Source organism: Oncorhynchus kisutch, linkage group LG14 (genome assembly GCF_002021735.2).
Source record: "Oncorhynchus kisutch isolate 150728-3 linkage group LG14, Okis_V2, whole genome shotgun sequence".
In the NCBI taxonomy this organism is placed as follows: domain Eukaryota; kingdom Metazoa; phylum Chordata; class Actinopteri; order Salmoniformes; family Salmonidae; genus Oncorhynchus; species Oncorhynchus kisutch.
The window spans coordinates 87,072,625-87,086,510 of record NC_034187.2 but is presented as its reverse complement, the minus strand read 5'-3'; the positions used below and the strand labels follow the sequence as shown (position 1 = coordinate 87,086,510).

Here is a 13,886-nt window from a genome sequence, read left to right as displayed (position 1 = left end):
TGTCTATGGGATGTGACTATGGGATGTGTCTATGGGATGTGTCTATGGGATGTGATGTGTCTATGGGATGTGACTATGGGATGTGTCTATGGGATGGGATGTGTCTATGGGATGTGTCTATGGGATGTGTCTATGTGATGTGATGTATCTATGGGATGTGTCTATGGGATGTGTCTATGGGATGGGATGTGTCTATGGGATGTGTCTATGGGATGTGTCTATGGGATGTGATGTGTCTATGGGATGTGTCTATGGGATGTGACTATGGGATGTGTCTATGGGATGTGTCTATGGGATGTGATGTGACTATGGGATGTGATGTGTCTATGGGATATGATGTGACTATGGGATGTGATGTGACTATGGGATGGGATGTGTCTATGGGATGTGACTATGGGATGTGTCTATGGGATGGGATGTGTCTATGGGATGTGACTATGGGATGTGTCTATGGGATGTGATGTGACTATGGGATGTGTCTATGGGATGTGTCTATGGGATGTGTCTATGGGATGTGTCTATGGGATGGGATGTGTCTATGGGATGTGTCTATGTGATGTGATGTGTCTATGGGATGTGACTATGGGATGTGACTATGGGATGTGATGTGTCTATGGGATGTGTCTATGGGATGTGTCTATGGGATGTGTCTATGGGATGGGATGTGTCTATGGGATGTGACTATGGGATGTGTCTATGGGATGGGATGTGTCTATGGGATGTGACTATGGGATGTGTCTATGTGATGTGTCTATGGGATGTGACTATGGGATGTGACTATGGGATGTGACTATGGGATGTGTCTATGGGATGTGTCTATGTGATGTGATGTGTCTATGGGATGTGTCTATGGGATGTGTCTATGGGATGGGATGTGTCTATGGGATGTGACTATGGGATGTGTCTATGGGATGTGTCTATGGGATGTGACTATGGGATGGGGTGTGTCTATGGGATGTGTCTATGGGATGTGACTATGGGATGTGTCTATGGGATGTGATGTGTCTATGGGATGTGTCTATGAGATGTGTCTATGGGATGTGATGTGTCTATGGGATGTGTCTATGGGATTTGTCTATGTGATGTGTCTATGGGATGTGTCTATGGGATGTGACTATGGGATGTGTCTATGGGATGTGTCTATGGGATATGTCTATGGGATGTGTCTATGGGATGTGTCTATGGGATGTGATGTGTCTATGGGTTATGACTATGGGATGTGACTATGGGATGTGTCTATGGGTTGTGACTATGGGATGTGACTATGGGATGGGATGTGTCTATGGGATGTGTCTATGGGATGTGTCTATGGGATATGTCTATGGGATGTGTCTATGGGATGTGTCAATGGGATGTGTCTATGGGATGTGATGTGTCTATGGGTTGTAACTATGGGATGTGACTATGGGATGTGTCTATGGGATGTGTCTATGGGATGTGTCAATGGGATGTGTCTTTGGGATGTGATGTGTCTATGGGTTATGACTATGGGATGTGACTATGGGATGTGTCTATGGGTTGTGACTATGGGATGTGACTATGGGATGGGATGTGTCTATGGGATGGGATGTGTCTATGGGATGGGATGTGACTATGGGATGTGTCTATGGGATGGGATGTGTCCATGGGATGTGTCTATGGGATGGGATGTGACTATGGGATGTGTCTATGGGATGTGTCTATGGGATGTGACTATGGGATGTGTCTATGGGATGTGTCTATGGGATGTGTCTATGGGATGTGACTATGGGATGTGCCTATGGGATGTGACTATGGGATGTGACTATGGCATGGGATGTGTCTATGGGATGTGTCTATAGGATGTGATGTCTCTATGGGATGTGTCTATGGGATGGGATGTGTCTATGGGATGTGTCTATAGGATGTGATGTGTCTCTGGGATGTGTCTATGGGATGGGATGTGTCTATGGGATGGGATGTGACTATGGGATGTGACTATGGGATGTGTCTATGGGATGTGTCTATGGGATGTGTCTATGGGATGTGTCTCTGGGATGTGACTATGGGATGTGTCTATGGGATGTGTCTATGGGATGTGACTATGTGATGTGTCTATGGGATGTGTCTATGGGATGTGTCTATGGGATGTGTCTATGGGATGTGTCTCTGGGATGTGACTATGGTAAATGTCATATTGCAGCTCAGAGGAGGAAGGAGATTACCGTCTTTCTCAGTGAATTTCATTTAATAATTTTTTGGATAAAACTTTACTAAATATAATCACATCACCAAATAATAGATTAAATTATTGATTATTGATTAAAACACACTGTTTTGCAATGAAGGTCTACAGTAGCCTCAACAGAACACTGTTGGGTAGCACCATGGTGTAGCCGGAGGACAGCTAGCTTCCTTCCTCCTCTGGGTACATTGACTTCAATACAAAACCTAGGAGGCTTATGGTTCTCACCGCCTTCCATAGACTTACACAGTAACAATGACAACTTCCGGAGGACGTCCTCCAACAGATCGGAGCTCTAGCAGCATGAACTGACATGTTGTCTACCCAATCAAAGGATCAGGAAATTAATCTAGTACTGAAAGCATAAGCTTCAGCTAGCTAGCACTGTAGTGAAAAACATGTGGTGAGTAGTTGACTCAAAGAGAGAGAAAGACAATAGTTGAACAGTTTTCAACAAATTAATTTATTCCTAAATGAAGAAGAAGCAAGAGAGAAATGGAGAGAGAGATTGTCACTTATTTAGGTAGCAAATGCAGCTAACTAGTTTAGCCTACTGAAAGACCCTGCTCAAACAAAGGGATGCTATGTTAGCTAGTTGGCTATAACAAAGGGATGCTATGTTAGCTAGCTGGCTATAACAAAGGGATGCTATGTTAGCTAGCTGGCTATAACAGAGGGATGCTATGTTAGCTAGCTGGCTATAACAGAGGGATGCTATGTTAGCTAGCTGGCTATAACAAAGGGATGCTATGTTAGCTAGCTGGCTATGACTATCCAACACAACACTGGAACTCTTCCAAGTCAAGGTAAGCTTTTGGTTTTATTAATTTACTACCACCAGCGTCTGCCAGAGATAGTGCTAAACTGCTTACTGACTGTACACTGTAACGCTACTGATTGTAGAAGGTTTACTAATGTGTTAGTTCTATTAGCTATGTTTACTATGATGTTATTTTAGCTAACATGATGACAACGATGTAGGCTGTGTAGCGGTTTGGCTTTCCTCCGGTCACGTATAGCTGATGCGTTGTACATTGAAGTCCACAAATGAAGGGAAGAGGAGAGTGCATAGAAGGATGAAGGAATACTACGTGGCTGCTATGAAAGTGAAATGTGTTTACGCGTGATCAGAGGTGTATGGCCGTATTGAATGTGTCACTGTCCGTCACATCAAATTTTGTTTCTCGACCTGTGTGCACCTACGCTGTAAAATATAGTTCATAGTCCAGGTTGTATCAACCTCATGATGGGTACAGGGACAACTAGAGTATCATTGTTACATTGAACTGGGTGAATGGCATACGAATGTCAGTCATCCAATATGCTGTAATAGAAATGAGGCCATGCTCATAAAAAAAAAAGATTGCCCGTCTTCATCTAAAACAGCACTGACCACCAATGCTATACATGGCATGTCCTTACAGCTAGTTGAAGCTCAGGTATACAGGTATACAGATATACAGGTATATTCCAGTGGTTTACTTACGGAAGCACTGTGGTTTTTCTCCAATCCAGGTGCCGTTTCCCTGGCAGGTGATCATGGTGGGCAGGGAGAGCTGGTAACCCTGGTTACAGGCGTAACTAACGCTGTTGCCCCAGGTGAAGTCTGTTCCAACCACCTGGCCGTTAGGAATGGGAGGCGGGGCCGTACACACTATAGCTGGAGAGAGACAGAGATTCAGATTCAGATTTTTTTAAACAAAAATATAGATTAAGAGTTGGATAAACTTGAATTCTTTTTTACAAGGACATTTACAGGATACTGCCCTCCACAACATAACCTTCACTCCAAATCAAATCTTCAAACCTAAAACCTGATTTTGGACAAAGGTTCTGGAAAGATTGTTATTGCAAAGGACTATACAGCTAATGCTCTGGCAAACCAACTACCAGCACAGGAAGCAGAAACCTGAAAATACCATCCAACCTGGAAATGAGTGAGTAATGTTTAGTCTGAAGCTACTTTTAAAGTCAATAAGACAAGGACATTACAACGATATATTTTCCTTTATAAGAACTGAATGCTAAGTTAAGGCTACCAAGCTTACTAGGACAGAACATATCTGGCTGCAACTTCAATTAGCACTGAGGTGCGAAGTGAGAGGTGCCAAAGCCCTTGAGCCCAACAACGGCAGAGAGTTTCACAGCCTCCCCCGTCCCAAATGGAGAGGCTGGCTTCCCCATGTGCAGAGGTCCTCACAATACAATACCCCTTGGATGTAAACAATGAAAAGGCACGGAACGAGTACAAAAATGAGATCCTAACAGATAATCCAGAGCCACTTTTTGCTAACTGCTTCAAAAATGGGAACATAGGAAACATAATATTCCATACAGACCATTGTTTGGCATGGCACAGTGATATATTAACAAGCTCCCCCTCTGTTAAGGGGGCTGGGGTATTAGCAATAGGTGGAAACTCAGGAGTGTCATGTCAACCTGTACAAGCTAATGTCAACTTGTACAAGCTAATGTCAACCTGTACAAGCTAATGTCAACCTCTACAAGCTAATGTCAATCTCTACAAGCTAATGTCAACCTCTACAAGCTAATGTCAACCTGTACAAGCTAATGTCAACCTCTACAAGCTAATGTCAACCTCTACAAGCTAATGTCAACCTGTAAAAGTCTGGAATAATATTGGTACAGGGCAAACAGTTTTAGACTTCACAATTAAAGAGGGAGCGCAGCAGGAGAAGCTCTCTCGATGAAGACTCACCCACCCCGAGCGAGTCAGACCAGACCTCTTCAGTACACAACCGCACAGATGAGCAATCCCAAGCGGAAAGTCAACCACTACTCTCTCACTTAAATTAAGTATGCATTCACCCAGCTGCAGGGAAGGCATGTGGAGCTGGAAAAGCAGGTGAACACACTCCAGTCAGCACAGACCCAGACAATAGTCCGGCTCAACAAATCCCGGCAACCAGGCCCAGAGAGCTGGTGGGGCATGTCTGCACTCTGGACTGTGGTGAGACAACTTCAACAGGAGAAGGAGCAGGAGAAAGAACAGAGCCCAGCGGCAGGAGATGGTGAGAGTGCTGGAGGAGAACAATGATGTTCCCACCTTTCTTGTATATGCTTTCGTCAAAGAATCCTCCATTTGCAACTATTACAGCCTTGCAGACCTTTTGTAGTTGTCAATTTGTTGAGGTAATCTGGAGAAATTTCACCCCATGCTTCCTGAAGCACCTCCAATAAATTGGATAAGCTTGATAGGCACGTACCATACTGTCAAGCTGCTCCCACAACAGCTCAATAGGGTTGAGATCTGGTGACTGTGTTGGCCGCTCCATTATAGACAGAAAACCAGCTGACCGCTTCTTCACTAAATAGTTATTGTGTAGATTGGAATTGTGCTTTGGGTCATTGTCCTGTTGCAGGAGGAAATTGGCTTTAGTTAATTACCGTCTACAGGGTATGTCATGGCGTTGCAAAATGGAGTGATAGCCTTCCTTCTTCAAGATCCCATTTACCTTATACAAATCTCCAACTTTACCACCACCAAAAGCACCCCCAGACCATCACATTGCCTCCACCATGCTTGACAGACCTCTTCACCTCTTGACCTCTTCACTGTTTACGTAGAGACTGGTGTTTTGCAGGTACTATTTAATGAAGCCGCAAGATGAGGACTTGTGAAACGTCTGTTTCTCAAACTAGACACTCTAATGTACTTGTCCTCTTTCTCAGTTGTGCACCGGGGCCTCCCACTCCTCTTTCTATTCTGGTTAGGGCCAGTTTGCGCTGTTCTGAGAAGGGAGTAGTACACATCGTTGTACAAGATCTTCAGTTTCTTCATAATTTCTCGCATAGAATAGCCTTCATTTCTCAGAACAAAAAATTGACTGACGAGTTTCAGAAGAAAGTTCTTTGTTTCTGGCCATTTTGAGCCTGTAATCGAAACCACAAATGCTGATGCTCCAGATACTCAACTAGTCTAAAGATGGCCCATTTTATTGCTTCTTTAATCAGAACAACAGTTTTCAGCTGTGCTAACATAATTGCAAAAGGGTTTTCTAATGATCAATTAACCTTATAAAATGATAAACTTGGATTAGCTAACACAACGTGCCATTGGAACACAGGAGTGATGGTTGCTGATAATGGGCCTCTGTACGCCTATGTAGATATTCCATAAAAAATCAGCCGTTTCCAGCTACAATAGTCATTTACATCATTAACAATGTGTACACTGTATTTCTGATCAATTTTATGTTATTTCATATATATATATTTATACATACATATATATATATTTACATATTTATGTTATTATTATTGGCAACATTTTTTGCTTTTCTTTCAAAAACAAGGACATTTCTAAGTGACCCCAAACTTTTGAACAGGAGCATAGTTAGTTAATAACTTTTGTCGCTAGCTAGCTACTGGCTGCTAGGTAACTGTGCCAATTCTATATATTTAACCTTTATTTTACTAGGCAAGTCAGTTAAGCATATGGGACTCCCAATCCCAGCCAGTTGTGATACGGCCTGGAATCGAACCGGGGTCTGTATTGAAGCCTATAGCACTGAGATCCACTCGTGAGCCCATATATATTTACGAAACAATATTAGAGGGATTAGAAATTATGCAGACATTGATGCAACTATCTATCTGCTATATTAAAGCTATTAAAGGGAACCTAACAACAAATACAATCCCTCCTAGACAAAATGTTGTGCTTCAATGGTGAAAACTTAGCAGTAAACTTAAACTCTTCAACATTATCCTCAGCTCTGGTATCATTTGGAACAAATGCCTGATCACCTCTTCCCACAAAAGTAATTAGCGTAGAATATGCGTCATAAAAAAATCCTCTGCAGTATCAACAGCATCAACATTTCAACAACTCCAACATTTCCTGAGTAAATGTCAAATGGGTCAGGAAATTAGTCTTAGTCTTTAGTCTTACCAAAATACTGAACAACAGACCATGTAGACAAACAAACATACTTTGTTGATTTAAAAAGCTTTTGAATATCTGGTATGAGGGTCTGCTATATATAGGTATTGATTGGACATTGACTGGGTCTACTATATATAGGTATTGATTGGACATTGACTGGGTCTACTATATATAGGTATTGATTGGACATTGACTGGGTCTACTATATATAGGTATTGATTGGACATTGACTGGGTCTACTATATATAGGTATTGATTGGACATTGACTGGGTCTACTATATATAGGTATTGATTGGACATTGACTGGGTCTACTATATATAGGTATTGATTGGACATTGACTGGGTCTACTATATATAGGTATTGATTGGACATTGACTGGGTCTGCTATATATTGGTATTGATTGGACATTGACTGGGTCTACTATATATAGGTATTGATTGGACATTGACTGGGTCTACTATATATAGGTATTGATTGGACATTGACTGGGTCTACTATATATAGGTATTGATTGGACATTGACTGGGTCTACTATATATAGGTATTGATTGGACATTGACTGGGTCTACTATATATAGGTATTGATTGGACATTGACTGGGTCTACTATATATAGGTATTGATTGGACATTGACTGGGTCTACTATATATAGGTATTGATTGGACATTGACTGGGTCTACTATATATAGGTATTGATTGGACATTGACTGGGTCTACTATATATAGGTATTGATTGGACATTGACTGGGTCTGCTATATATTGGTATTGATTGGACATTGACTGGGTCTACTATATATAGGTATTGATTGGACATTGACTGGGTCTACTATATATAGGTATTGATTGGACATTGACTGGGTCTACTATATATAGGTATTGATTGGACATTGACTGGGTCTACTATATATAGGTATTGATTGGACATTGACTGGGTCTACTATATATAGGTATTGATTGGACATTGACTGGGTCTACTATATATAGGTATTGATTGGACATTGACTGGGTCTACTATATATAGGTATTGATTGGACATTGACTGGGTCTACTATATATAGGTATTGATTGGACATTGACTGGGTCTACTATATATAGGTATTGATTGGACATTGACTGGGTCTACTATATATAGGTATTGATTGAAAGTGGTGTTGGGAGGAAAAGCCTATGACATTTTAAAATCAATGTAAACATACAACAAATGTGCATTTAAAATTGGGAATTAATACACATATTTCTTTCCCCAGGGCAGGGAAGCAGCTTGAGCCCCACACTCTTCAACATACAGTTTTCTGCAGCACACGACTCAGTTTGCTGATGATCTGGTGATTCTGTCCTCAACCAAGAAGGAGGACCTAGATATTCTATACAGATTCTGTCCTCAACCAAGAAGGGCCTACTGGAGGACCTAGATATTCTATACAGATTCTGTCCTCAACCAAGAAGGGCCTACTGGAGGACCTAGATATTCTATACAGATTCTGTCAGACTTGGTTCTCAGTGCCCTCACAGAATTACACCTTCCTTGGCCTAAACATCAACACCACAGGTAACTTCCACAAGGCTGTGAACGATCTGAGAGACACGGCAAGGAGGGCCTTCTATGCCATCAAAAGGAACATAACATTTGACATACCAATTAGGATCTGGCTAAAAATACTTGAATCAGTCATAGAACCCATTGTCCTTTATGGTTGTGAGGTCTGGGGTCCGATCACCAACCAAGACTTCACAAAATGGGACAAAAACACAATTGAGACTCGGCATGCAGAATTCTTCAACAACGTACACAAACATATAATCAGTGTACAACGTAAACCCCAAACAATGCCTGCAGAGCAGAATTAGGTCGATACCCGCTAATGACCAAATCCAGACAAGAGACGTTAAATTCTACAACGACCTAAAAGGAAGCGATTCCCAAACCTTCCATAACAAATGTATCACCTACAGAGAGATTAACCTGGAGAAGAGTCCCCTAAGCAAACTGATCCTGGGGGTCTGTTTACAGACCCCACAGAGCACCAGGACAGCAACACAATTAGACCCATCCAAATCATGAGAAAGCAAAAATATAAATATTTGACACACTGGAAAGAATCAACCAAAGAACAGAGCATATCGGAATGCTATTTTGTCCTAAACAGAGAGTACACAGTGGCAGAATACCTGACAACTGTGACTGATCCCAAATTAAGAAAATCCTTGACTATGTACAGACTCGGTGAGCATAGCCTTGCTATTGAGAAAGGCTGCCGTAGGCAGACATGGCTCTCAAGAGAAGACAGGCTATGTGCACACTGCCCACAAAATGAGGTGGAAACTGAGCTGCACTTCCTCACCTTCTGCAAAATGTACAGTGCCTTGCAGAAGTATTCATTGCCTGGTGTTTTTCCTATTTTGTTGCATTACAACCTGTAATTTAAATAGATTTTTATTTGGACTTCATGTAATGGACAAACACAAAATGGTCCAAATTGGTGAAGTGAAATGGAAAAAAATACATAAATATGTTTCACAAAATTTTAAATTTAAAAGTGCTGCGTATTCTTTGCTACGAAGCCCCTGAATAAGATCTGTAGAAACCAATTACCTTCAGAAGTCAAATAATTAGTTAAATGAAGTCCACCTGTGTGCAATCTAGGTGCCACATGATCTGTCACATGATCTTAGTATATATACACCTGTTCTGAAAAGGCCCCAGAGTCTGCAACAGCACTGAGCAAGGCGCACCACCAAGCAAGCGGCACCATGTAAACCAAGGAGCTCTCCAAACAGGTCGGGGACAAAGTTGAGGAGAAGTACAGATCAGTGTTTATAAAAAAATATCTGAAACTTTGAACATCCCACAGAGCACCATTAAATCCTTTATTAAAAAATGGAAAAGAATATGGCACCACAACAAACCTGCCAAGAGAGGACCGCCCACCAAAACTCACGGACCAGGCAAGGAGGCCATTAATCAGAGAAGCAACAAAGAGACCAAAGATAACCCTGAAGGAGCTGCACACTTCACAGTGGAGATTGGAGTATCTGTCCGTAGGACCACTTTAAGCCATACACTCCACAGAGCTGGGCTTTATGGAAGAGTGGCCAGAAACAAATAACCAAACACATTTGGTGTTCGCCAAAAGGCATGTGGGAGACTCCCAAAACATATGAAAGAAGGTACTCTAGTCAGATGAGACTAAAATTGAGATTTTAGGCCATCAAGGAAGACACAATGTTTGGAGCAAACCCAACACCTCTCATCACCCCGAGAATATCGTCCCCACAGTGGAGCATGGTGGTGGCAGCATCATGCTGTGGGGATGTTTTTCATCGGCAGGGAATGGCCTAGGCAAAGCCCAGACCTCAATCCACTCGAGAATCTGTGGTATGACTTAAAGATTGCTGTACACGAGCGGAACCCATCCAACTTGCCTTGAAGAATGGGCAAAATTCCCAGTGGCTAGATGTGCCAAGTTTATAGAGACATACCCCAAGAGACGAGAAGCTCAAGTTTACTGTTTGTTTGTCTTACTTCTTGATTGTTTCACATTAAAAAATGTTTTTGCATCTTCAAAGGGGTAGGCATGGTTACGTAAATAAAATGATACAACCCCCCCCAAAAAAAAAAAATCTGTTTTAATTCCAGGTTGTAAGGCAACAAAATAGGAAAACTGCCAAGAGGGTGTGAATAAACCACTGTTAGAGACAGAGCAGCAAGGTGCCATAGGAACAACATAGTAGAACCAGTGGAATACAACTTACATTGTTACAGCACTGTTTGTAGTCTGTAAAAACGTTTGTGAGTTGTGTTCGCTAATGTTTCTCTTGTTTATTTCCCTTTTGTTTATTGTCTGTTCTATTTGCTTTGGCAACGTAAACATGTGTTTCCCATGCAGACCGAGTGAGACAGAGACAGAGAGAGAGAGGAGACAGACCGAGTGAGACAGAGACAGAGAGAGAGAGAGAGAGGAGACAGACCGAGTGAGACAGAGACAGAGAGAGAGAGAGAGGAGACAGACCGAGTGAGACAGAGAGAGAGAGAGAGAGACAGAGAGAGAGGAGACAGACCGAGTGAGACAGAGACAGAGAGAGAGAGAGAGGAGACAGACCGAGTGAGACAGAGAGAGAGAGAGAGAGAGAGAGGAGACAGACCGAGTGAGACAGAGACAGAGAGAGAGAGAGAGAGAGAGGAGACAGACCGAGTGAGACAGAGACAGAGAGAGAGAGAGAGGAGACAGACCGAGTGAGACAGAGAGAGAGAGAGAGAGAGAGAGAGAGAGAGAGAGAGAGTGTGAGGCAGGGGGATACAGTGTTTGTTATTGAGAGAGAGATTGTGCTAGAGTCTGTGTGTGAGTGTGTCTGTGCATATGTTTTTCTGTGTGTTTGTGTGTGTGTGTGTGTGTCTGTGCATATGTTTTTCTGTGTGTTTGTGTGTGTGTGCCAGTACCTTTGCATTGTGGCTTGGTCCCGTTCCATGTGCGGTCCTTTGTGCAGACCAGGGTTGAAGCGCGATCAGCGTCCATAGTGAAGCCTGGGGCACACTGGAAACTCACAGTGCTGTTGTAGGTGAATTCACTGCCCAGCCTCAAACCATTAGCTGGCACACCTGGGTCCCCACACATAATAACTGGAGGGAGGGAGGGAGGGAGGGAGGGAGGGAGGGAGGGAAGGGAGGGAAGGGAGGAAGGGAGGGAGTCATTGAAACATCCCAATTATGTTCCCCAAGTCCACGCTGTATATAGATAATGTATAGAATGTATATAGATCATGTACATAGATAATTCACTAGCTTATCATCCTGGAGGATGACGTTGATATCCTTTGTATTTGGGAAGACATAGCACTTCAGATGCAATTATAGAGAGTAAACATATCGTCTAAATCCCACAAGATGAGGTCTGTAAGACTGGAATAGTTAATGAACTGTTCTACGCTGTAGTCCCCAAAGCAACTAACATGTCAAACAAACTTACCAATCTAGACAGGCTACATGTCTCCCATGGCTTCACAGCCAATAAGCAGTTTGAAATATAAATCACCCTTCCTAGACAGTACTTATTATAGCCTATGGCTTCAAGTGGTCTTAGAGGGAAACAAACTCTGAGAAACAAACTTTCAATGGCATTGTAGTAGAACTCAGGTACATATTACTGTGAGATACTTCACCTTCCCTTCCCTATGGAGACGCAAGAGCCAGAATGTCTACCAGTGCCTGAGCCTCCTCTTTTAATACACACAAGCTGAGGAATCTGTTGCTCCAGGAGCCCGTAATGGGACTCTGACTGTGCGCTCTTCAATATCATTCACCCAACAAGCTTCCCGTGACTCAACAGACGTAACTTCTATAAGTCAGTGTTCAGCTTGTTGTTGGTACCAGGTGTATTGTTGTCAGTATTCAGCTTGTTGTTGGTACCAGGTGTATTGTTGTCAGCATTCAGCTTGTTGTTGGTACCAGGTGTATTGCTGTCAGAAGTCAGTGTTCAGCTTGTTGTTGGTACCAGGTGTATTGTTGTCAGAAGTCAGTGTTCAGCTTGTTGTTGGTACCAGGTGTATTGTTGTCAGTATTCAGCTTGTTGTTGGTACCAGGTGTATTGTTGTCAGAAGTCAGTATTCCGCTTGTTGTTGGTGCCAGGTGTATTGTTGTCAGAAGTCAGTGTTCAGCTTGTTGTTGGTACCAGGTGTATTGTTGTCAGAAGTCAGTATTCAGCTTGTTGTTGGTACCAGGTGTATTGTTGTCAGTATTCAGCTTGTTGTTGGTACCAGGTGTATTGTTGTCAGTATTCAGCTTGTTGTTGGTACCAGGTGTATTGTTGCCAGTATTCAGCTTGTTGTTGGTACCAGGTGTATTGTTGTCAGAAGTCAGTATTCAGCTTGTTGTTGGTACCAGGTGTATTGTTGTCAGTATTCAGCTTGTTGTTGGTACCAGGTGTATTGTTGTCAGAAGTCAGTATTCAGCTTGTTGTTGGTACCAGGTGTATTGTTGTCAGTATTCAGCTTGTTGTTGGTACCAGGTGTATTGTTGTCAGTGTTCAGCTTGTTGTTGGTACCAGGTGTATTGTTGTCAGTATGCAGCTTGTTGTTGGTACCAGGTGTATTGTTGTCAGTGTTCAGCTTGTTGTTGGTACCAGGTGTATTGTTGTCAGTATTCAGCTTGTTGTTGGTACCAGGTGTATTGTTGTCAGTGTTCAGCTTGTTGTTGGTACCAGGTGTATTGTTGTCAGTGTTCAGCTTGTTGTTGGTACCAGGTGTATTGCTGTCAGTATTCAGCTTGTTGTTGGTACCAGGTGTATTGTTGTCAGTATTCAGCTTGTTGTTGGTACCAGGTGTATTGTTGTCAGTGTTCAGCTTGTTGTTGGTACCAGGTGTATTGTTGTCAGTATTCAGCTTGTTGTTGGTACCAGGTGTATTGTTGTCAGTGTTCAGCTTGTTGTTGGTACCAGGTGTATTGTTGTCAGTATTCAGCTTGTTGTTGGTACCAGGTGTATTGTTGTCAGTATTCAGCTTGTTGTTGGTACCAGGTGTATTGTTGTCAGTGTTCAGCTTGTTGTTGGTACCAGGTGTATTGTTGTCAGTATTCAGCTTGTTGTTGGTACCAGGTGTATTGTTGTCAGAAGTCAGTATTCCGCTTGTTGTTGGTGCCAGGTGTATTGTTGTCAGAAGTCAGTGTTCAGCTTGTTGTTGGTACCAGGTGTATTGTTGTCAGAAGTCAGTATTCAGCTTGTTGTTGGTACCAGGTGTATTGTTGTCAGTATTCAGCTTGTTGTTGGTACCAGGTGTA

The 13,886-nt window shown here is 42.5% G+C and overlaps 1 protein-coding gene across 1 annotated transcript in view; it reads right to left on the bottom strand.

The window, feature by feature from the left end:
- The window catches only part of csmd2 (CUB and Sushi multiple domains 2), an 895,829-nt gene that overhangs the window by 35,561 nt on the left and 846,382 nt on the right, over positions 1-13,886 (bottom strand). The window contains 2 exon segments of the mRNA XM_031789283.1: positions 3,690-3,863; positions 11,556-11,735. Coding sequence (XP_031645143.1) covers positions 3,690-3,863; positions 11,556-11,735 — 354 coding nt within the window.